We start from the raw sequence: 22,613 nt of genomic DNA on the forward strand, positions 1-22,613 counted from the left end.
GAGCGTAAAAGGGTAACGATACTCAAGCTCAGTCTTTACAAAGGATGTATAGATGCGCTACTTATTAGAGCTGCAAGGGAGTTTTCATCGATTTCGTAGTTGCTGATTCGTCCTCAAGTTGGAAAGGGGCCTTTCATTTTCTTATTTTTATAGATATCAAGGCGTGCTGCGATTGTCACCCCCTCTCCTCCATTTGCGTATCTCAAGTTCGTCCTTCAATTCATTACATCTTTCACAAGCACCAGATTTGCAGAAGATACCCAGTCTAATTCAATCACTTAACCAATGTCTTATAAAATGGAAAGCTTCACTCTCGACGATCAACTCATGGCAGGACAATGTGAGTGTCTTGATATCCTTTGTCTTTTACAAGGAAGTAGCATTCTGAAATCAATATTGCGGTCACAGTTGCAACAACTCACCGAAAGTCGGTTTCAGAAAGCAAGTTGCTCGAAGCACCCGAAACGCCCATGTTTAGAGTCGAATCATCCATCAATGTCAATTCGACTTTCACACCTCGGACTCCAACTAATAGACCCAATTCATATACTCTTGCTCAGCTTTTCACTCCTACTCAAAGACCAAAGAGCGAAAGAGAGTTATATGCGAACTTCTTTACTAGACTTGAATCTCATCAAGTTCAATTACTTCGAGACCGACGCAGATGGACATCTTTAACTCCTCAATCTCGTGTGTAGTAATGGATAGCGCGAATATGATGGTTAAATTTACTTTACTTTACTTTCATTTCATAACTTTTGGTTTAGTATGTTTCTTCGAGTCCCATGGGTTTTCGTATAGGGATTAACCCGGATTTGGTCTTTCTCTTTTGCCTGCGATGGCCTGGTATTTTCATACCATCTTTCAACTTCATATGATACCTAAGATACGGTCCAGTATATCATTATCTTATAGTTTTTGTAAAACTCCGTTCTCTTTTGAACTCACTTGTAGGCCTATCAGGTTGAACTTGTAGATATTTGTTTTCCCATCTGGATGGTATTCGATCTCCTGTACTTTTGTTATGCGAATTTTGTCAGTCCCTCGTTTTGTTTTTGGACGGTTCATTTTCAGAGGCTACAAAGGATTCACGGAGTAAAAGTGTCCTTAACGTGGAGTGGAATCCGTAGCTGATATATAAAAAATCGCTGGAATCTCTCACTTTTTATGGAAGGGATGCTCTGACAATTTTGGCTCGTAAATCCACATCGCACTTCACCTTGTGCTCCCTACTGAGCCCTATCATACCTCTTGCCTTCAATCGAGTTCGAAGAGTACAAAACCTCTTTAAAATTTTCTAGGGACTGATCGAGATGAAATACAACAAGTTTTTGTTGTAGGTTTAGAGGTCTTTGGAGTTGACCTTCATCTGGTAAGTTCGGATGGATGGGTTCATCTTGACAACTTCACAAATGTTATAGGCTGCCATAAACGGTGTCCTTGAACGGGAGCGTAAGCGTATCAGTCTTCACGGGAGACAATAGACGACCGAGAGACAAACAAGAGACTAAGTACCGAGTAGACACTGAGAGACACCACTACCCGCAGACACAAGCACCAAAAGAGCTTGTACAGACATGCATCTCAAGAATGTAAGCTGCATCCCAGGGATGCAAAGTCTGATAGCTACTATTTATGGATAATCAATGGAGGGGTTATGATAATGTTGAACTCTTTCTGCGAATTTACTGACATTTCATCCACCATAACAATGTGGAAATTATGACGAGATCATTTCATACTTTTGGTTTTTTAATCGATCGATCTATTCAAAAAACTAAAATCGGGTTTGAAATGATTGAAATACTCAAATCGAGTTCATTCTTTTATATTTCTTTTGAATCAAACGGTAATTTCCTTTTGACCTTTCATTCCGTTTGTTTTGCTCCAAACATGGCGATGGACCATTCATAAAACCTGACGAAATCTTCAAATTGAAGATTTCACCATATCGCTGGGATAGATTTCAAGCGGTTGGCGATGTTTTTGAAAAGCATGATAGCAAAAGACAGAATAAAACGGTAGTGACGAGCATGGATGGGAGTCGATTGCGAGTCAGACAAACGCAGGGGTACTGCTTCAGGCAGATTGATCAAGACACGCTGTACAGAAAGCTGTACAGCTGTTGTCTCCCGTTGTCTCCCGTGAAGACTGATAAGGCTACTCTCCGCAACGCAGCCACAGATACGGTACTGATGCCGTACCTGTGATACCGGTATCGTATCTTACAAAAAGATACGAAGTGATCACAGTACCGAGTACCGTAACTCAGTTCAGATACAGTACCTAGTACCGTAGCTGAGGCTTGGGCACGCCTTATGCCTTAAAGTGCAGTACCGTCGCTGTTTAGCAGTGTAGGTACGGTACTGTACCGGTACCTGGTTGCCAAACAGCGGTACGGTACGATGCCGTACCGGGCCAGGTACTACAAGGTACCGTCGCTAGTACCTAGTGAAAAAGCGCACAAAAAATGACAATTGAAAGAAAGAAACATTGGAGAACCAGAAAACGTGTATACAAGGCAGTAAGTAAAAGAAATATAGTTGAAACTTTATTAAAAGAAGGTAGTCGAAGTAGAGAAGAAAAGATTATTCAAAGAAAGTGAGAGAAATGAAAACCTTAAAACCAAGCAGACATGAAAAACAGTACAAAGGTGAAGTAAATAACTAAAGAAACTAAATATGTGTTCAACCACGTTGCTTACGAGCTTTCTGGTCATTGGCCGAACATCGAGTCATGGCGTCAGTGGCGAGTGCAAACTTGCCTTTCATCTGTACGCCTTCAACAGACCACATACGACCAGATACCAAGCGTTCGATTGGTCGTGGCAAGAGGGAACTGCGGTCAGCGGAGCAAACATCCGCTGCCGACGAGAACGTCCTCTCGACTGGGCATGATGTCCCACTTATTGCCAGATAATCGCGTGCCAGGCGGGAAAGAATGGGGTATTTCCCTTGGTTTACCTGTGTAAAAATTACCAAGTCAATATTGTGATGAAGATGTGAACAAGATAAGATCAGACTTACTTGCCACCAAGCCAAAGCCAGGTGAGGATTTTCCGCCACCTCGACCGAAGGCTCCTCAGCCATCTCCAAGTAAGATCGCAGTTCATTCGCCGTGTTACGACGATTGAGTTCTTTATGACGTCGAAACTCTTCATCTTCAGCTGCTAGAGTGTTGCCATGCCCTGTAGTTTCAGCTGTAAACGTAACATTCGCCACATCGGGGCCGCTGGACTCGATTTCACGTTTCTTATGTTCATATGCCGCTTCTATCAATAATTTTGCTGTTCTGGTCTCTGATGAGTCAGCCCCAAAAGCAAATTCGAAGTAGTCCATTCGCAGGCTCGGATGTACGATGGTGGCAAGGATGAGTGTGTTAGATGCAAGTGCTTCTTTGAGATACGCTTCAACACGCACCAGCAGGGCGTGGTACATGGGGAACAGTGGCTCGGCGCGTGATTTTGTCGCGTCAATCTTGGCTTGGATTTTCTTCTTGAGTTTGACATACTCGCGGATTACTAGACAGGCCGTGGGTCCATCCTGTTCGAAGAACTTGGTAAGCCTTTCAAAGTCCTAAATAAACGCGACGATGAATCAACAGAATCAAAGAGTCAAGTGGTGTCAACATTCAAGTGGAATAGAGGTTACTCACCTCAAGGATCTCCATGAGTTCGCGTACTTGTCGCCATTCGTCCGGCGTAATCATGACTTTATTAAATATACCTCTGGGACGGTGGACATCAGGCGGAAGAGGGGTTTCGCCTGGGCGCGCTTGGTTTGGATGACGTGGTGGTTCCATCTGATCCTCCTTGAGGATCTGGTCAATCACCTAAGGTCAAGATGGTAAGTATACAATAGAAAACACATAAGTTTAACAAAAAAAGTACCAACCTCACGTGCGTTGTACAGCCGCCTCCAACATTGTAACTTGATGTTCCACCGGATTCCATAACCGGGAATCGGACGTGGCAGCTTCTTTTTCGTCATGGCCAGAGAGACCGCATCAAACAGACCACACATAACGGCTGACCCTCCAATTTTTCGACCGATAACATCAAGCTATCATAGAAGCATTTAAAATGTTATCAAACAAGAAAATCGAAACAGATAACAGTTAGATTAAACTGACCTTGGTCATAAGGTTGTGGACGGCATTAGCTTCGTTTCGATCGGTAGCTGAAGTCCCAATGTCGTCAGATGAGACATCTGGAGCTGGATGAGGCCCGTCTTTGACATCGTACCAATCAGGGGTATCTTGGGCCTCAGAAGATTTGAGGTCAGTATCATCAATCTCTTCAGCCGCACCTACCTCTACATCATCACAACTGTCTTCGTCGTCATCCTCGATTTCTTCAGGTATTGATTGCAAGGTAGTCTTTGGAATCGGGAATTCACCCAAGATGGAAGATTTGATGAGCGGTGGTGGGGGTGCTTGGATTCCAAGGGATTGCAGGCCAGCGTTTACCATGAGGGCTAACTTATGGCAAACACACCGAACTCGATCTGTCTCGTGATCCCACATGAAATCTTCATTTCGATCTTGACTATATTTGGTGAGTCGGATTTGCATGGCTTCGGCCAATGTGTTGTTGTTGCTACCGGAGTCATGTGTCTGTGCCAACATGTGGCTACGACAAAAGAAAGAAATAAAGTCAGTTGTATATAGATGAATTCGATTATCAATATTATAAAAGGGATTGAAAACTTATCTTTTGATGGATTCCATGTTTTGTGAGGATGTTGATCAGGGGTTCCGCAAGCCAATCACCCTTGTGATGCCATGCGATAAGCTTGAGGCATAGATGCCGTGTTACATACTTCCAGTCCTCTGTAATACAAGTCACTGTTGCACCGATAAAACCATAGCGATTCCCTTTCGTGGTCCAGGCGTCGTGGATCAATCCAAATTTGCTGGTGAGGGACTAAGGTAACATATAATGAATAAGTGATGATCAGCATATATAATCAAATAAAAGGATGTAATTGAACACTTACTCTGAGTTCGTCAAAAACTGATGCACGCATCTCCATATATGCCTGGTGAGCAAACTTCGCAACCCACGTTCGACCAAATAAGTGAGCGTTGGGGTTGGCATACCGGAAAGCAGCCCGTAAATATGCATCTTCAATTCGTCGCCATGGTTGCGCAGTCCTAATTACCCACATACCCAACATCTGGTTGAGTGTTTTGTTGTCGAACTTGGGAATTGAGTGAGCGTAAGCAGTGATTGCTGATTGTCCGGCTGGGGGCTTAGCATCCCTGGTTCGCTTTTCAAAGGTGGTCAGAGGAAGGATGCATCCTGCCTCAATGGCAGCATCTCGCTTGTCGCAACCGGGTCGTCCAGTTTTGGTGGGCTGCTTCGAACCGTCGCGATGCGCCCAGAGACTTGACGTCCCACCTACACTACGGACATCTTTCCCGCAATACTTGCAAGGAAAAGTACCGCGCACGCCAGGTTTCTAAGAGCATAGAGAAATTGACATTAATAAGATTGAGAAAAAGATGGAAGAAGTGAAACAATAGAGTGAAAGAATGAATGGATAAGTAAAAACTCTTACGTCTTTGGGACCCTCAAATGGATCTTTGAAATAATCCTTCACAGGGTCGTATCGATCATCCTCAGCGTCGTCTTCGTCTTGTTTACCGGAAACCTTACTGTTCTCGTCATCCGAATCTTGTGTGAGATTAATTTGTAGTTTAACTTGTGTAGTTGATTGACTGGTTGATGATTCGATGTGGTCTGGTTTTTTTTTTGACACTTTGGAGCGTTTCTTCTTAGGCGGTTTCTTTTTCTTACGTGTGGTGACCGATTGATTGTCTTCAGAACTTTCTTCATCTTCGGTTGGCGAGCGGTGTCTGCGTTTGGTAGGATGAGGTTGAAATGAGGCGACTGAGGCAACTGAATCAGACGCATCATCTTCATCACGATCACGGCGTTTGACTGATCGGCGAGAGTCAGCAGGGGTGGGGATCATCGAATGTGGTTTTCGGGCAGGTGAAGGACGACTGCTGCGTCGATTGGTGTGGACGACAGATGACGAAGACATCTTTGAGGATTTGGAGGAAATGATTTGGAAGAGAAGTGAAAATTGGTAGAGAAATAAAAGTAGGAATCTGTAATGGGAGGGATAGGATTTGGTTTCGAAATGACGGATAGTGAAAAAAAGATGAATTATTATTCTTTAAATCAAAAGCAAGGGAATGAGTTAAACGACGTACGGCTTCGAAAGCTTTTCCACCCACTCAGCCGTGCAACGAGGGGCCATGGTGGAGGTTGTCTGATCTATATCACAATATCCCATGAATCAGTGCGAATATTGACCCAAAGAGGATGAAAGAGACATGAAAACTTACTATTATGACTAGATTGGGAGTGTACCATTGCTAGTTCGATGGCATTGGTGTTGGAATATGATCGGATGGGGGTCAAGGGTTACCGAGGGTCAAGGGTAGTCCCCTGGATCCCCTGGACTGTACAAAATCAAGTACGGTACGGTACCGTAGCTGAAATTCCGGGTACTGTCCCAGCTCAGTACCTAGTACCGCACCCGCCCTGCCGGTACCATACCTAGTACCGTACCTAAATCAAAAAAATGGATTCTGGCCCCTCCAGTACCGTAGTCATCACGTAGTTACGGTACGGCCAGTACGGTACCACACTTACCAGATACGGTATGGTACAATACCGGTACAAGTGTGGTATCTGTGGCTGCGTTGCTCTCCGGCTTGAACGGCCTGTCACATCGAATTTGATAGGATCTGATGTCTTGAAAACCACGTCATTTTATCCCTTTCAAAACCTGAGTCTATGTGAGAGGTAGTCAGCTAACCTACTACACAATTTTCTTGGTTGTATGATGGTTTGTGACGTGATACACTACATTTTGGAAAAGTGCCTATCAAGCATACAATTAGCAAATACTTCGTGCAAACTTAAAATGGAAGAATGGTGATTATTGTTTCTTCAGCAAGATCTTTGGGAGACTTAAAGCTGAAGAGCTTTCAAAAAAAATGTTTGATCGTACATACATAAAGGTACGGCGGTATTTTACACGATACAGGTAGATGTCGGGTAATGGGTGATCAAGAAAGTTACCCGGGGCCGGGTCACGTTTCTCTCAACACACACATGAAAAATATTGCAGAATTTTTTTTTGCAACATTTTCCTCCCCCTCCATCTGTGTTAAACTCATGCTTAGATTATCCCGCGCCCGGATCTGGATTCTCACATCCCTCACTCATCTCTTGAGATCACAATCTCATCTCTTGAGATTGGACTCTTTTTGCTCCCACCCTCCACCCAGAAAAAGGAATGTGTTTAGTGTATTGAAACTTGATGCTTACGGCAATGTACACAAATTAAAGAGGTTCCACCCCTTGGACAGTAAGTTTATGTAATGTGGTTTTCTAATGTAGCTCAGAATACTGTAGGTGTGAGAGTTGCCAGGCCCAGCCGTTCAGCACTATCCCATCTACTTTTCAGGTGGTCCTACCTCCCTTGCCCCCCTGCTGGGGCAGAGCCCCCCCCAAGAAACCTACAGTGTTGTCAAATACATATTCTATAGGTTTGCCCAGGAGAAAACACACGGAATGTATTCTGCTACAACATTAGTTAAGAATGAATGTGTAATGATAATAAGAGAAACAAAAAGAAACAAGTATCCTTGTTCCTTCCCCTCAATAAGATAACATGAGTAATGAGTGGAAGAAGGAAATTCACTGCATCCAATAGTCCAGTGATTGCGGATTGAAACAACTGCCCAACCTGCTTCAAGTATCTGTGCTTCTGTTCTGTATATACCTGTCTTTCTCCGGAGGTCCAGGCAGATAAAAAGGTCAGAAACCTTGAGTCTTGCTGTGATCACCTCAGCCTGCAGGTCAAGGGCTTCAATTCATCATCAAGTCCTACTTCATGCTCAATTGACATCAAACACCAGTGTTTTTGAGAAAGAGACAACCAAAACTTGATTGCATCAAGAGAAAAGGAGAGTTCCATTTGGCCTCTATATTCACATATTCAATAGTGTACCCAATTTGTTTTGAAACAAAATCCAGCTGCTCTAGTGCTGACTGTTTATGTTCTGGTCATTTTGACATTTCAACATAAGAATTGTAAATGAAAGTCAGGAAATACACAAATTGGTATCAAGGTGCCAAAACTTAGCCGCGGCATCTGACGACTTTGCTTTTGTGATTGTCCAAGCAATTTGTTAAGTTAGCCACTGTTTAAAAGTGTGATTGGCTGTGGTAAGTTGGGCTAGCCACACATCTTGTCAGTCTTTTTGTGATCCTATCTATTCTTTAAGTCCATGTGACTTTTATGGATATGAGGGGTGATGAGCCTGGGTATAACAAAATTCTAGTCCAAGAAGACCTCATGGGTCAGCTTTCATAGTACCAGTATCATGATACAGTCATTGTGTACACACAGCAAATGTACAAGCCACTTCAAGAAAACCAAATTCATGAGCAAACCCACAATTTGTCTCAAGTGACAAAGAGATTTCAGTTGAAATAACTTCTCTGCCATCTTTGTAGCTTCCCACCATGTGCTGGTCATCTCATGTACTTGAGGTGATATGAGCGGGAAGCTTTCAAAAGCATTAGACTATGATTGTTACTTATTGGTGCTGCTAATCATTAAGCCAGAGCTGATTGAAATTATTCAAAATGTGACCCATTGTTAGAACAAATGAAGAAAATGTTCAGTAATCCTCTTTGTCATTTACAAACACATTTACGAATACTATACACTCATATCCTCAGTGGATTCCTTTGTCTAGTTGTTCACATCTATCCAAGTTTATTTTGTTGTTCAACTCATAACACCACCATTCACTTAGTCCTGCCATATCTTATCACAACATCAACAACACTTCCTATACCTCACCCATTCTTGAATCTGTCTTTCTATCATCAATTTCATCACAGTTGATAAGATGTCTAAGCATGAAAAAAAATAAAATGCCATTCATCAAGGCAGGAGACTGGCCTCAACACCAGGCCAGACCCCAAATCTCTACAAGATTGCTAGCCAACCCAAGTCCACCAAGAATTTATCATCTCAATCATTCACTATTTCTCCTAAACAAGTTCAACCATCATTTCCTTGCCTCAATCACACAAAGAAAAGATCCAGCAATTCAAGTAGCAAATCTAGCTTTTGTCCCCTCAAAAATTTTAAGCCGGTCACTAAGAGTAGCTTTCAACAAGCTTTGGCATCTCTTGCCATGGGTGATAAGGTATGTCATCTTATAAATCCTTGGTTGTTCATGCTCTTCCAAGTTTTGCCCATTACACCACCGCCACTTTCAAAGTCTCTGCCCTTGAGTAAGCCTATCAATAATGGGGAGTTTGAAGAGCATGCAGATAATTCAAAGAAGTCAAAGATGCAAATTGTGATCAAACAGAAAATCGAAAAATCACATAGTAGCTTTAGCATTGTTCCAAGCAAGACATTTTCAAAGTCAGTCACCTTGATTAAAAGTCATCTTGCAGGTCCCACTCCAAAGACTCCAAACCTCAAGACCAAATATTATGCTAGGCAACAATCAAATAGATTACCAAGAACAAGACATGAAGATGATGAAAGCAATGATCCTTTCTCAGCATCTACTCATATCAACAAAAGAAAGAAACATAAAATAAAATCACTTGAATCAAATTCCTCAAGACCGTTTACCATACTGCATTGCCACCTACCCAGATGATCATGGGATCTTCAAAAGCCCTCAAGAATCCCAAGACCAAATCCCAAGGTCATCTCCAAGAGAATCCTTTTGACAATATCCTTCCTAGCTCAAGACTTCTGTACAACACAATGAAAAAGATCAGCAGTGAAACATTAGATGGTCTCACAAGAGGTGAATTTGATGAAGAAGTTGTAGAAACCATAATTATTGACTGTTGATCAGAGTATGAATTCTTGGGCAGCCATATCAAGGCGGGAATCAGTGTGGAGACCAAGGAGGAGATCAATCCTTTTTTTTTTGCTGAATTGGGGTTCCCATCTCTGGTTGTCTTGATAAAGGACAAGGAAAATCAGCATCAAAGAAACTTGTATTGGTTTTCCCTTGCAAATTTTTGTCTATCTGAGGTCCTGAAATGTAAGTCAAATTATGAAAATCCCTCTTTCTCAGTGATTCTTCTTTCTCTTTAGTTTATGTTACAAATACTGACCCCAGTTATATTTCAAACTTATACTTGGATGTGTTTGAAACAGGGCTATATATCTTCAAGAGAAAGATTGGGAAATCAATCACCCTTCCCTGTATACCAAAGTTTACATCTTAGATGGCGGGTTCAAGAATTATGTTACAATCTTGGAACCCAATTGGAAGGGTGTTCACCATCCTCAAATCCAGTCTTGGAACTGCTCAAATCATAACTTGGACATTAATCATTTTAAAATGAAAGAGAAAGATGCTTTTTGTAAGAAGAAGACTTACACACTCTTGGATGTCAATGGGCAAATGAATCTGGGGACATTTGAGGACATACCTGGTTCACCAACTATTGCAATGAGTTAATTTTGTTTAGATGGTTCTAGTCCACTAGATTTGACTAATGAAGATGACTGTTCATGATGCTCTTGAGGCAATAGCTCTATTTGTATTTATGTAGAACTACTTTATGATAAATTGTTTAGATGGGTCCAGTCCGCTTGGTCGCTAAAGTTTAGGCCCTGGTGTTTGAGATATCTTCAAGGAAGCAAGGCATGCAAAAACGAGTGGTATTGCGACATCTGTGGCTCCACAGGTTTGTCTTCAATCATTGAGTCGAATGGACATCTAGATTGGTAGAAACATTTGATGAATTTGTTATCTGTAGACGAGCAGGGTCGTGAGTCGTAATAATTGGCACGTAAGCGCATTGTGTATCTGCTAGTGTGAGACATAAAGCCTTTGGCCAGAAAGTGAGATATGTGCAACATATGGTGAATTGCTCCAAAGCGATCTTGGTTGGCCTCTGGAAGAATCGGCATGAAGTTGAATCCGACTGTCAATGTCTTATGTTGAAACGGATTGATGATGCGGTGAAAGTCGCCTGCTTGCAGCATACCCAAGGATTGATCCATCAAAGTCTTCACTTTGTAGTCTTGTCGGCGGAGGAGTCATGTAATCTCAGTTGAACAAATCAAAAAGGAAAGGCTTGGCTGGGGTCTGCTCTAAGAGCACCCACTATGGTTGCGTTAACTCGGTGATTTAGCGTTACCCTAACGCTAAAATACCAACAGGTCCACTATGGACCTGTTTTAGACCTGCGGTCCGTACGGCTGCGTCAAGTCTTGCACTTTGTGTGCTCAGATTTACGCAAGCCTACGACTTGATTTATCGTAGGAACTAGGGAAAGCAGACGATAAATCATCCCATAGTGGATTTCACGCGGTTACCAACTTTGGTAAAACACGCATGATCAAACTTCGCGCTCAGGAACGCAAACTTTACGATAAAACACTCCCACCATAGTGGGTGCTCTAAGCTTAACAAGCCTCTCATTATTTAAGCTTAGGTCTGCTCAGTGGCTTGATGACCTAAGCTGACCAGTGTCCTTTTCCAATCTGAGCTTCTCTTTCTCCCTGTAAACAAGTCCCATTCTCTGACTTCCTCAAGCTTCTCTGCTCTCCTTCTTATCCAGAGCTCCAACACGATCATGTTACCACTTTCAGAGACCGAAAGATGCAGCTTGGCATGGGTTTTTCCAATCCCCATAGCCTGCAGAGTCACTTGCCAAGTCCACAGTTTCAAGTTGAATAGACGTGGTAAACCATCTTGGTATATGAATGCCTCCCTACACAACCTTCAACGCATTTTACTTCACCATAAGTCACAGACGAGAACGATGCAGTCAAGTACACATTCATTCATTGGATTCCAAGAATTGAAGGCTTGACTAGGCATTTTCCAATCAGGGGTTCAGTACAGACACCTTCAATCATCCAGAGCCTTGAATTTCTCTCAAGGGAGCAGGCAGCCCTTTCTTGTCACCGATCCAAAGTTTGAGATCAAAGTATCTGAATTATATATTTGGTAAAGGATTATGTATACTAGAAATATCCAAACTCATAGATTCAAAAGATACTCAAAGGAATGAGTTGATATACCATAGCTCATAACACATCAACATAAATTACAGGGTGACCAGAGTGAAATTGAATCAGATCAAATGCGCGGACAGAAGGAAGGGTTGCCCAAGGAAAATCACACCTCTCAAAGAAGCTTGAACCTATATTACAAGTCATTGAATAGATAAACCAACTGAAGAATCCATGTCTTTTTTTGATATCTTGCAGAACTTCATAAAGTTTCCTTATTCAAATCTTCATGCTTGTTAACACTAATCCAAATAAATCCTACTAAACTGAGGATATTGGGAATTTCAAAAAACAAGGAATGACTTGAAGTTCTTTTTTGCTTTACTAAAGATAAAGGGAAATTGATTAGATGAAAAAAGGAGGATTAAATTGATAGAAAATTATTGCAAGATGATAAAAACAATGTAGATGAAAAAATAAGAAAAACACTCGAGAAAACAAATTGAACACAACGATGTAAACAAGAGGTGAAGAACAAACATCATTCACATTTCACTATAGAACTTATTCAAAAACCCTAAACTAGCCAAAACTTCAGCGTGTGATTTACCTTCGTGAATCGCCTCAGGAGCCGAAGAAGGTAACCCAAAAGGGGAAAGTAAAGCCTCATGGATTGTATAGAGCCTATCCTTAGGGGTTGGAGTAGTTTGTTTCCTACTCAACCACCTTGGAGTGGCCAAACTTGGTCCAGTTGAGGATACAACTCTTCTTGCCGATGAAATGGAAGTTGGCGTCTTGGAAGCAGAGCCAATGGGTGATACCACACTTGATGTGGCCGAAGAAGAGGAGACGGTGAGCCCAGGTGTGAAGAAGGTTGAAGACCCTCTGCTAGGCAGTGTGTGTCTGTTTGTTCTTGCAACTCGGACTGGCGTAGAAGTTGACCAGTCCACCAAGTTGGAATCATTTTGAGACACGGGCATGTCTAATCTTGGAAATTCAATGCCCCTTGACTTTCCGTGTTTTGACGACTGAAGAGAAATCACATAGAAGTATCAGTATTGTATAACATTGTCAAGAAAATACGTTGTACGCGGAAATGGAGAAATCAGTCAAGTCGAACACGACGTACCGAAATAACATCCTCATCCGCATTGGGTCCCTCAACTTTCACCTTGGTCTTTACATCATCGAAGGTGTGAATCACGTTTTGGCTGAAGTTCTGATTCACAGGGAAGCCAGCAGGAACGCGGATAGGAACTTTGGTCTATGTGAAGGAAATATGTGTGTCAGAATAGAGTGGAATATAGGATGCCAAAAGGTTAGTGAGAAAATCACTAACCGATCGTTGGCTGGCATATCGGCGGGATGTTGCGTTGTTCGCCGATCTAGCCAAAGCTGCCAAAAGTGGATCGGATTGGTCCTGTTAAATTGACAAAATAAAAAACAGGGATGAGCTTCAATGAGCAATAATGAAACCCAAAATGAAAATGTAACGATGTCCACATAGAATCAATCAAGTGGAACATAAACAAACCAAATCTTCATCTTCATCCGCACCAACTTCTTCCGTCTCGTCCTTTAGATCATCGAAGGTGCAATGTACCCGTTGACTAAAGTTCTGGTTGACTGGGAACCCAGCTGGAACTCGGACAGGAACCTTTGTCTATGGGAAGGCAGTATACATATCAGATCAGATGAGAATAAAGGATCAAAAGGTTAGTGAGAAAATCACTTACGGATCTTTGACCAGCGTATCGGTTGGAAGTCGAAGTGTTTGCAGCTCGAGCCAAAGCGACCAGCAGTGGATCGCTTAGGTCCTGTTAAATGGGCAAAATTGAAAGAACCGAGATGAGCTCTAACGATCAATAATGAAACAGTAAATGAAAATTCCAACGACATCAACGCTTACCAGTGTGGGTTTCACCACCGGTTTTGGATGAGCCATTTCATAGGCTTTGGCACGCTAAAGTCAAAAAGAAAATAAAGTTAATAAGATCACAATTCCTTTGACAGAGAGACGCGAAACTCACTTTGAAATTCGAAGACGAGATACCGACAACCTTGTTGGGCTTGTCCGATAACTTTAATGCTGATAAAAATCGTGCACGAAGACATGGCTGGTTTGATTGAGAATTCATGATTGAGAAGTATTGTTGAAGGAAATGGGTAAAGATAACAAGATAAGAGTGTGTGGCTTTCGAATAGGTAGTCAAGATAAGATAAGAATGGTTCTTCAAAAAACTAGTAGGAATAGTAGTGGTAGATGTGTTTTTGAATGCTAGAGTGGATCAAATGATATCGATGGAATGATGATTAGATATGTTTTGTGGTGAGCAAAAGGGTGAGTATTTATATCGAATTTCGTCTCACCAGATCTTGCTAAGGAGGTTCTCTGACTTCATACGCAAAGGAACGCATGGATGAGTGTGGCATCAAATTCTTCGGCAGGCACCGAGTTCTATCTACTTTGTCCTGAATAATTTCCTCGCCATCTTTTAGTTGAGAGCTCGGGAAGGATCCCTTGAACTATGTAAAGTAAGAAAGTTGGAGTCCCAGTCAACAAGGGCAACGGGCATGACGATTTTTATTGTTAGTCGGCTCTTATTCGAGATCCAATCATATTCTACTCATCACATGTTTCTTCAAAGCGCCCAATACATTCTCACCTGAAACTTTATTATCCTAGTTTCGTTGATCAGGTCAAGAACACATGACTATCTGACCAAAAGGATGGCTGATGGACGTGGGGAAATCTTTGGGAGTGGAAAGCAGACTGCAATAAACCTCGCACAATAGTTAATCAGACTTACTCATACCAATCAACACAGACTATATACGGGTCGTGTTGGATATTTGGGAGAATGAGATTTGCTCGTCCATGCAGAGTCTTGCATATTTTGATGAACCAAAGATTGCAAGATTACGACTGGCTTTTCCCCCTCACTCCTGATGATAATACCGATAATGTATCGTAATAGTATATAGCTGAATCCAAGTCATTGTAAGAATAATTATTCATCAGTGTCCACCTTGCAAATAAAATTGAGCCAGAAAGAAAATTCCAAGATCAATATTTATTTTTCTTTGGCTAACGGTTCACCATATCTTGTCTACGTAGACGAGAAAACTTTCTGCGGTGAATTCATTTTACCATTGTAGTGTTAAGATTTTGGCTTTTTAAATGCCACACTTTATACCCTCTTCCTAGTCCCAAATCCTCAAATCTTCAAGCCAAGCTTACTTCTCACATTCTCTTATTCATCTAAAACAAACAGACTCATTTCAATGGTATATCAATGATCATCATATCATTACACAAATTATATTAAAGTACAAAAAACACCCCCCAGAAACTGATGATTTAGTTAAGTGTGAAGTCATTATAATGATTTCAAAATCTCCAAAATCAATTTAGCTTGATCTTTTTCTAATTCAAGATCTTGAAATGGAATTCGATTTCCAATTCCAAAACCCATCACTAAAACCTTCCGTTTCCATTCTTCTCCTTCTTGTCTTTCTCCTTCTTCGATCTCTTTTTCTATTAATTCTTTTACATATCTAGGTAATCTATTATAATATTTCATTAATTCGGATATCTTAGAATCTTTACTTTTACCTTTACTTTGATCTTCAACTTCATTTGGATCTTTTACTTCACTTTGATCTATTACTTCTTTCACTTCTTTTACGTCTTTCACTTCATTAATCTTCACTTCTTTTAATTTCTTCATCAATTTCTTAGGTTCTAATGCCTTCAACCGATCAATCATCCCAACCGACCAATTTCCATGCACCAATCCTTCTCCAATCAATGTGATTTCAATTCTCCCATCCTCATGTCCTCCTAAACCTTTCAAACAATTCCTTCTAACTAATCCTTCAATCCATTCATCAATCAATCTAGAAACTCTTAATCCTTCTTGATTTTCTTCTTGATGATCTACTCTGATTCCATAATACCATGGATTCAATTTCACTCGATTTCCAATATACATTTCACAAACAAATCGAATCACTTCATTCTTATCACGTATTTTCCTTTGATGAATGCCTTTATGTTTTGGTTTAGAATCTTTTAAGAATTCATGATCATCTTTATTAACTAACCAACAAAGTAATTCATCTAATCCTTCTAAAGTTTCTTGGATCTCTAATTCCGATTCGATCGAAATTCCCTGTTCTAATGCGTTTTGATACCTTTCTAATTGTTCAATTCCACAAACCAATAAAAACTTTTCTTCATCTTCTTCTTCATTTCCTTTTCGATGGCTAATTTCATATCTACCAACAAAACTTTTCATTTGAATGATTTCTCCTAAACTAATCTCATGTTGAATAAGTTTAGATTGATCTTTTTTCTTCTCAATATATTCTGTACCTAATCCAATCACTAAATTAGATTTAATCATCTCATTTGATAATCTCCAACACATCTCTCTACCTAAAATCATTAATTTGATTTTCTTATTTCTAAAAAATTCAATTCCAATCTCTATTTCATTTCGTTTCATTCCTTCATTCAAAATCAATAATCCATGTAACATTAAATCTATAATCTCTTGATCTCCAAATACACTTTTGATCAATCCTTCATCTTTTTCATTTAATCCTTCATTTCGACTTCTTTCATTTCCATCACTTTGTGTAATTAAACTTTGAATCAATGATCTTCCAATCATCTTACAAGCAGGTGAAATTCCTAAAAAAATTAATACAGATGATTTTGAATTTAAATTCCGGATTAATTTGGAGATAGATTTAACTGATGATCTTAATTCACTAATCGAATGAGTACTTTCAATCGGTTCAAATTCAATCGTCATAGGTTGAACTCGTATATGTGGTCCAAAATTATAAACTTGTGTTTCTATCGGAATCCCAAGCCAATCTGAAATAGATCTTACATCTGATAATGGACTTGAAAATCCAATCGATCGACTTGATTTAAAACCTTTCACTTTGGAAATCAATCTTTCATAAACACCATCCAGTAAATGAAGCCCCAGAAAGATTGAAAGAATCGTTTGATCGGTTGAAAGTGATTTGATCACATGTTGACCAACCTCTGAAGTCATAATCATCACTTGACATCGATTCTGGGGTTGTGAAACTTTTCTTGAATTCAAATCGTTGTTATTCACTAGCAAATCCACTTTGACGTCGCGTGATCCGAATGCTTTAGAAAAGTAATGAAACAGTTGCCTAGCCAATGATCTATTAGGTGAGAAGATCAAAATCTGATAATGTCCATCTCGAGTCATTGCCAATCTGATTGCTCGATCTGTCGCAACCATCGACATCCGGCGACCAACTTCAAGGTCAGAGGCACATATCAATAAATCAGCTGGTGTGTGATTTATCGCATGAAAGCATTGAGTTTCAACAGGGTCCAAGTGAGAAGGTAAGAATCGGGAGCAATATGCTAGCTCTAGATATTTGGTCGACAAAAGCGGTAAGTCCAAGAGAGTGGTGAATGGCGGTGGTTCAGAAGGTAAAATGATCCCCTTCAAATCCACTTCAGCAGAAGTGTCTGATCCAACCCAGCGATCTGACATCACTCGGATTGCTAAAGCATCAGGTAAGATCTTGGTGGTAGGGTTGATAGGGATCACCATCTCGAGACTAAATTCAGGTTTGTTCGGTCGAAGGTATACACGTCGAATCCTTAAGATCTCTCTTTGTTGATCATCTTCAATCCAAATCCAAAATGGTTCAGCTTGACCATGAAGTTGATTTGACCAATCAAACTCGTGACTCAAATCGGTTTTGATCCTTAAGAGTCCACTCGATAGAGGTTGTAGTGAGTATCCGATTGATAGTCTGGGGAACTGTCGAGCTGCTTTGAGTATCACACCACCCAGCTTTTCATTCAGATGACACATCTTGCCAATTTCCACTGCTGACATCTGTGCCAAATCTTCAATCTCTACGTCTCCAGCTCGTTGATCTAGATCATAGATCAATTTGTCTGATAGACCTCCTTGTAATAGTGGATGAGCAAATGGCCACATCCTTTCTAGAAAAAAACCGACAATTTAGGTTCAAAATTCAAGCATCAGTGACCATGTTTTTCATGAAAACAAGACTAATACTTCATAGCACTCAACTATCAATACACTTTCCAATCTCAATCAAAACTCTAGACGTCTCAGCAAACCGTTTCGAAACCGCAATCTCCACCAAAGCTCTTGAAATCCTTGCTGCGTTTTGTGCCACGTAAGCCATATCTGAAACTAATGCAAAATCATCTACATAACATCTACTCACATGAGCTTGAAGTAATATATTCACTTTGCCTGATGTGATTGTCGGTCCTCCTTTCACTTGACATGGGATTTCGTTTTGTAATCTATCTAATTCATCTGATTCTGATTCTCTTACTTTGATTTGATCAAATTCTACACTTTCACTTATCATGGCTAAAACCTATGATGTTTACAAGTCCCGCCCCAGATAAAAAATGTTCATTAACGTTCTGGTATAATGTTTTCGTGAGCTTTTTTTGAACCGCTCAGAACACTCACGTCAGCTTCAGTCATCTTTTCCCTAAACGCCTTCACAAAGATTTCAATACTAGCATGCTTAATATAATATCTCGAAGCGATAATGCCTAATTGATTAGGTATCAATTTACCCAAATCTTCATCAAATCGAATCATACCAATTGTACGAAGTGTTTTAGCTGCATTCACAATCAATGAATGTCGTTTACTACCCAATAATGGATCGTTTTGAACATCTTCAATCGTCAAACCATAAACCATGGGATTCTTTCGCATCCTTACAAATAGATAAGTCCATCCTATCCATTGAACTCCTTCATCTATCGTTGTTACTGTTCCTAAAGCGATCTCTGCATTCAAAGAATCTACAATCCCGCTAATAAACCTGGATGGAGTATCATTTTCAGTTTTGATCAAGTCAGGACTTCGGAAAAGCGTTACTTACTGTGATTCGATTGGATGTTGTTGAGTGATAGCAGCAACATAATGATCAAGCCGGTCATGTGTCGTACAGATGTAACCAACTCCGTGGTCCTCATACTGTGGTCGACCTGGAACCATAAAGAGCGTCAGATAAAATCCCCGAAAAAGGGATTAAGGGAATGACTTACCAGCTCGTCCAAAGATTTGAAGCACATCTAGAATTCCAAGATCGACAAATGAACCTTTTGAAGCATCATATATCTGGGTACCTTTGATCACTACTGCGTAGGCTGGTAAGTTGACTCCCCATGCAAGTGTCGCGGTACAACATAACACCTACAGTATAGGGAGGAGTGGAAGAAAAACCTTGGCATGGGACTATATCTATGACGAATAGAATACAAAGACATACCTTGGTGACACCACTTTCGAACAAACGTTCACTGATAGTACGATCAGACCGTAACATTCCAGCATGATGGATACTAATGCCAACCAAAGTGTGATAATGTTCAGATCTGAAATGTGACCGTAAACGATTAATTGAACAAAACAAACCTGATACTCACCCAAGTCCATCCTTAACAAGTTCTTTCATTTCTTTATTCCTAGAACCATTCAAGTCACGTTTGAAAGCATCATATTTCGGATGTTCACTTGGATCCAAATATTCAAGTAAACTATCTTCCATAAACTTGTCTCTCAACATTTGAGAGGTTTTGACAGTTTCTTTACGTGCATGTACAAAGACCATCACTTGGTGACCTTCTTTAACTAGATTCGAAACCTACGAGAGCCCTGATTAGTACAAGAAGAAGTCATGGAGATAGGAAAGAGAACAACCTTTTCAAACGTAGCTAAATCCAAATTTGTTCTAGACACACTAGAGTTCGGTTTACCTCTTACTCCAATAAAATGTTGTTCTAATGGAACAGGACGAAAGCTTGAATCGAAATAAAACAAACCTTGCATTCGATTGACTCTCAGAAAATCGGATACATCGATATAATTTGGTAAAGTAGCTGACAGGCCAACTATTCGAATCAAAGATTGTGATGATTCAACCTGTGATGGAGGAAAAAAGAAGATCAGTGATGAAGAAGGGATGAGATGATCAAAGTTGGTAGTAGTAGAATCGGATCTTACTTGTCGTAGCGTCCGTGCAACGATAGTCTCGATCACTGCACCTCGATCTTCATGCAAGAGATGGACTTCATCAATGATTAATACCCTAACTTTCTGATAAATCGGTTTGGAAAAGAGGTACAATGAGAATGATGAAAGAAGAAGTATTCAAGAAATATGAAAATACTAACAGACACAAGATCATCTTCGCCAGATGCTTTCCTCGTCACTACATCCCATTTCTCAGGTGTAGTTACAATTAAATGTGTAGCATTGATCTCAGCCTTGGTGAGTTGCATATCACCTTGATTTCAAACCCCGGCTTTGAGCTCAGTTAAAATCGCTATTATCAAGCGCATCAAGTGGTAAGAACTTACCTGTCAACTCTTTGACTACCAAACCTAACCAACTTAGTCTCTTTCCCATCTTTCTCACAATTTCAGCTGCTAAGGCTTTCATAGGAGCAACGTAAATAATTTTGAAATCATTACGAATTTTACCTATGGGTTGAGTTGAATTATGCTTCTTGGTAAAAGTAAGACCACTGTACTGAGAAATGGCTCTGAGGATCGTCAACATTGCAACATCAGTTTTACCCTGTGAATATGTAAAGTTGTTTAAGGGTCAGATATACGTAAAGTCGTGCAGGGCAAGGAAAAGGATCATTAAAGGAGAAAGACTGAACTGCACCCGTCGGAGCACAAACCAACATATTCTCATTTGTTTTATATGCAATTGGGAATACGGCACTCTGTAATCTATTCAAAGATTTATAGCCCTGTTTCGATTCAAATTTGTGTACGTGAGAAAAAGGCAAGTGGATTAATCAATAAGAATCCTCAACAACACTTCTTGAAATGAGAGTTGAATTAAAAGTCGGCTTACAGGAAAAGAAGCTCGAGCAATCGGATCTAATTCGGAAATATCAATGAATTGCTCATCTGATCTCATTGGAACTTTTTGAGCCGGTGGAATTGAGATTTCCTCGTAAAGCTACAAACAAACATAAAAGAACTTGATTAAAGATCAAATCATGTTGAAGAAGCTTAGTTTGAGAGCCAAAAGTTGTAAATTCACCTTCTCTGAAATACGAGTCGTACCAAGTGGTAAAGCATATTTGTGCGTCGTTGGATTGAGATTTGTTGAAACTGATGAAGAGAAGATATGCGGATTGAATTCCGCTTCTTGTACAAACTAAAAGGGTTACATTTTTTCAAAAAAGACGCGTTCAGTATGTTGTGAGGTCAATTCGCGTGTAAAACTTCAAGAAAGCTTACCCCTTCATGAGTGAAAAGTGGACGATTAGAAGCTTCAAGGAGTGCTCTTGCTTTGAGTCGATTCAATTGACGTAAATCAAAGGTATCTTCTGTTCCAGCTCGTTTTGATTCTATGGTTGTGATTATGATAATGGTTGTTTTGATTGTTGTTTTGATGATGATTGATTCGATGAGATGATGAATCTTGTTCTTTGATTAATGATTGATTTGAGATGATAGGTTCGATGAGAGATAAATAATGAAATCCTAATAAATCTAATAATTGATTTGATTTCAAATCTTGAGATTGATCTGATTGAATGATCTTTATGATTTCATTGAGATTTAAAGGTTCTTGTTGTTGAGATTGATATGGTGAGATGGTGATTTTTAACCAATCCATAAACTCATTGGGTGATATCAAATCAGAATCGAATGTTTGATGTTTCAGTTGAGATAACAAGTGCTGATTGGATTGGATCAGGTTGATTTGATAGTCTTCATCGATTGATTGATTTGATGAAAGTTCTTGATCGAGTTCGAATTGAAGTTCAAGTTGAGAGTCTCCTTGGTGATGATGATGATCAGCTTGAATGTAATCCTGAATGGTAGTGTCGAATAGCTTCTTTGAATTCTTGTTGAACTCATTCATCATGTTTGGTTTCTTTCTTTCTTTCTTTGAGCTTTGAGTTTGATTACCTTCACTTTGGCAATCTAAATTTCGATCATCAACTTGAAATTGAATTACTCGTCGATCATCGGTATTAGTGATCTAATATCCGGCCCTGACCCCATCTGATGGGTCTGCCCGATACTTCATATTCTCTCATTGAAAGCTGTGATTCTTGACACTCTCGCCGAACTGCTTGAATTCACCATCACTGGATTAAAATATCGCTGTGGTTATTGGTGACTGGGAACCACAAATCGAACAGGATGACAGGATTAGAAGGCGCAAAAAAAGGGTGAATCAAACTCAGCAGAGATCCCGAAAGACGGATTGGTGAAAACTAAAAAAGTAGCAGCATTTTTCCTTCTTTCCAATTACATCAAGCGTTGGTGAAAAAATATGATGGAAGGTGAGTTGTTTCTTATCATGTTTGATTTAATCGAGGCTTATCCTCAATTCAGTTCTCAGCCATTTCTCGGAAAATGAGATACCTGTCTTTCGTGATGAATGTTTTCTTTTGAGATGTATGATTAACTCTGAAAAACTTTGTCCGATATAGTCGAAGTCAACATGGCTCGCTGAAAAGCAGTCACCACAT

The 22,613-nt window shown here is 40.2% G+C and overlaps 4 protein-coding genes across 4 annotated transcripts; 1 reads left to right on the top strand and 3 right to left on the bottom strand.

Annotated features, from left to right (window-relative positions):
• Positions 1-9,710: 9,710 nt before the first annotated feature.
• MELLADRAFT_89820 (uncharacterized protein) lies at positions 9,711-10,533 on the top strand (the record flags this gene model as incomplete). The annotated part of the gene is made up of 3 exons (XM_007412792.1): positions 9,711-9,867; positions 9,919-10,110; positions 10,250-10,533. 3 exons carry the CDS (start codon positions 9,711-9,713, stop codon positions 10,531-10,533), a joined length of 633 nt encoding a protein of 210 aa, XP_007412854.1.
• A 2,050-nt stretch (positions 10,534-12,583) lies between these two features.
• MELLADRAFT_89821 (uncharacterized protein) lies at positions 12,584-14,176 on the bottom strand (the record flags this gene model as incomplete). The annotated part of the gene is made up of 7 exons (XM_007412933.1): positions 12,584-13,066; positions 13,168-13,302; positions 13,378-13,458; positions 13,573-13,701; positions 13,775-13,855; positions 13,948-14,001; positions 14,069-14,176. 7 exons carry the CDS (start codon positions 14,174-14,176, stop codon positions 12,584-12,586), a joined length of 1,071 nt encoding a protein of 356 aa, XP_007412995.1.
• Positions 14,177-16,402: 2,226 nt separating this feature from the next.
• Positions 16,403-21,079, bottom strand: MELLADRAFT_22327 (uncharacterized protein; the record flags this gene model as incomplete). The annotated part of the gene is made up of 13 exons (XM_007412932.1): positions 16,403-18,054; positions 18,146-18,464; positions 18,563-18,926; positions 18,987-19,092; positions 19,153-19,300; positions 19,377-19,449; positions 19,534-19,751; positions 19,805-20,029; positions 20,111-20,203; positions 20,281-20,393; positions 20,467-20,686; positions 20,775-20,867; positions 20,975-21,079. Coding segments are annotated over 13 exons (3,729 nt in total), but the record flags the coding sequence as incomplete, so codon positions are not given.
• Positions 21,080-21,442: 363 nt separating this feature from the next.
• MELLADRAFT_65282 (uncharacterized protein) lies at positions 21,443-22,000 on the bottom strand (the record flags this gene model as incomplete). Its single annotated transcript, XM_007412931.1, has 1 exon — positions 21,443-22,000. The coding sequence occupies one exon, from the start codon at positions 21,998-22,000 to the stop codon at positions 21,443-21,445; it is 558 nt and encodes a 185-aa protein (XP_007412993.1).
• Positions 22,001-22,613: the final 613 nt, after the last annotated feature.

This window comes from Melampsora larici-populina, assembly GCF_000204055.1.
Source record: "Melampsora larici-populina 98AG31 unplaced genomic scaffold MELLAscaffold_33, whole genome shotgun sequence".
Classification (NCBI taxonomy): domain Eukaryota; kingdom Fungi; phylum Basidiomycota; class Pucciniomycetes; order Pucciniales; family Melampsoraceae; genus Melampsora; species Melampsora laricis-populina.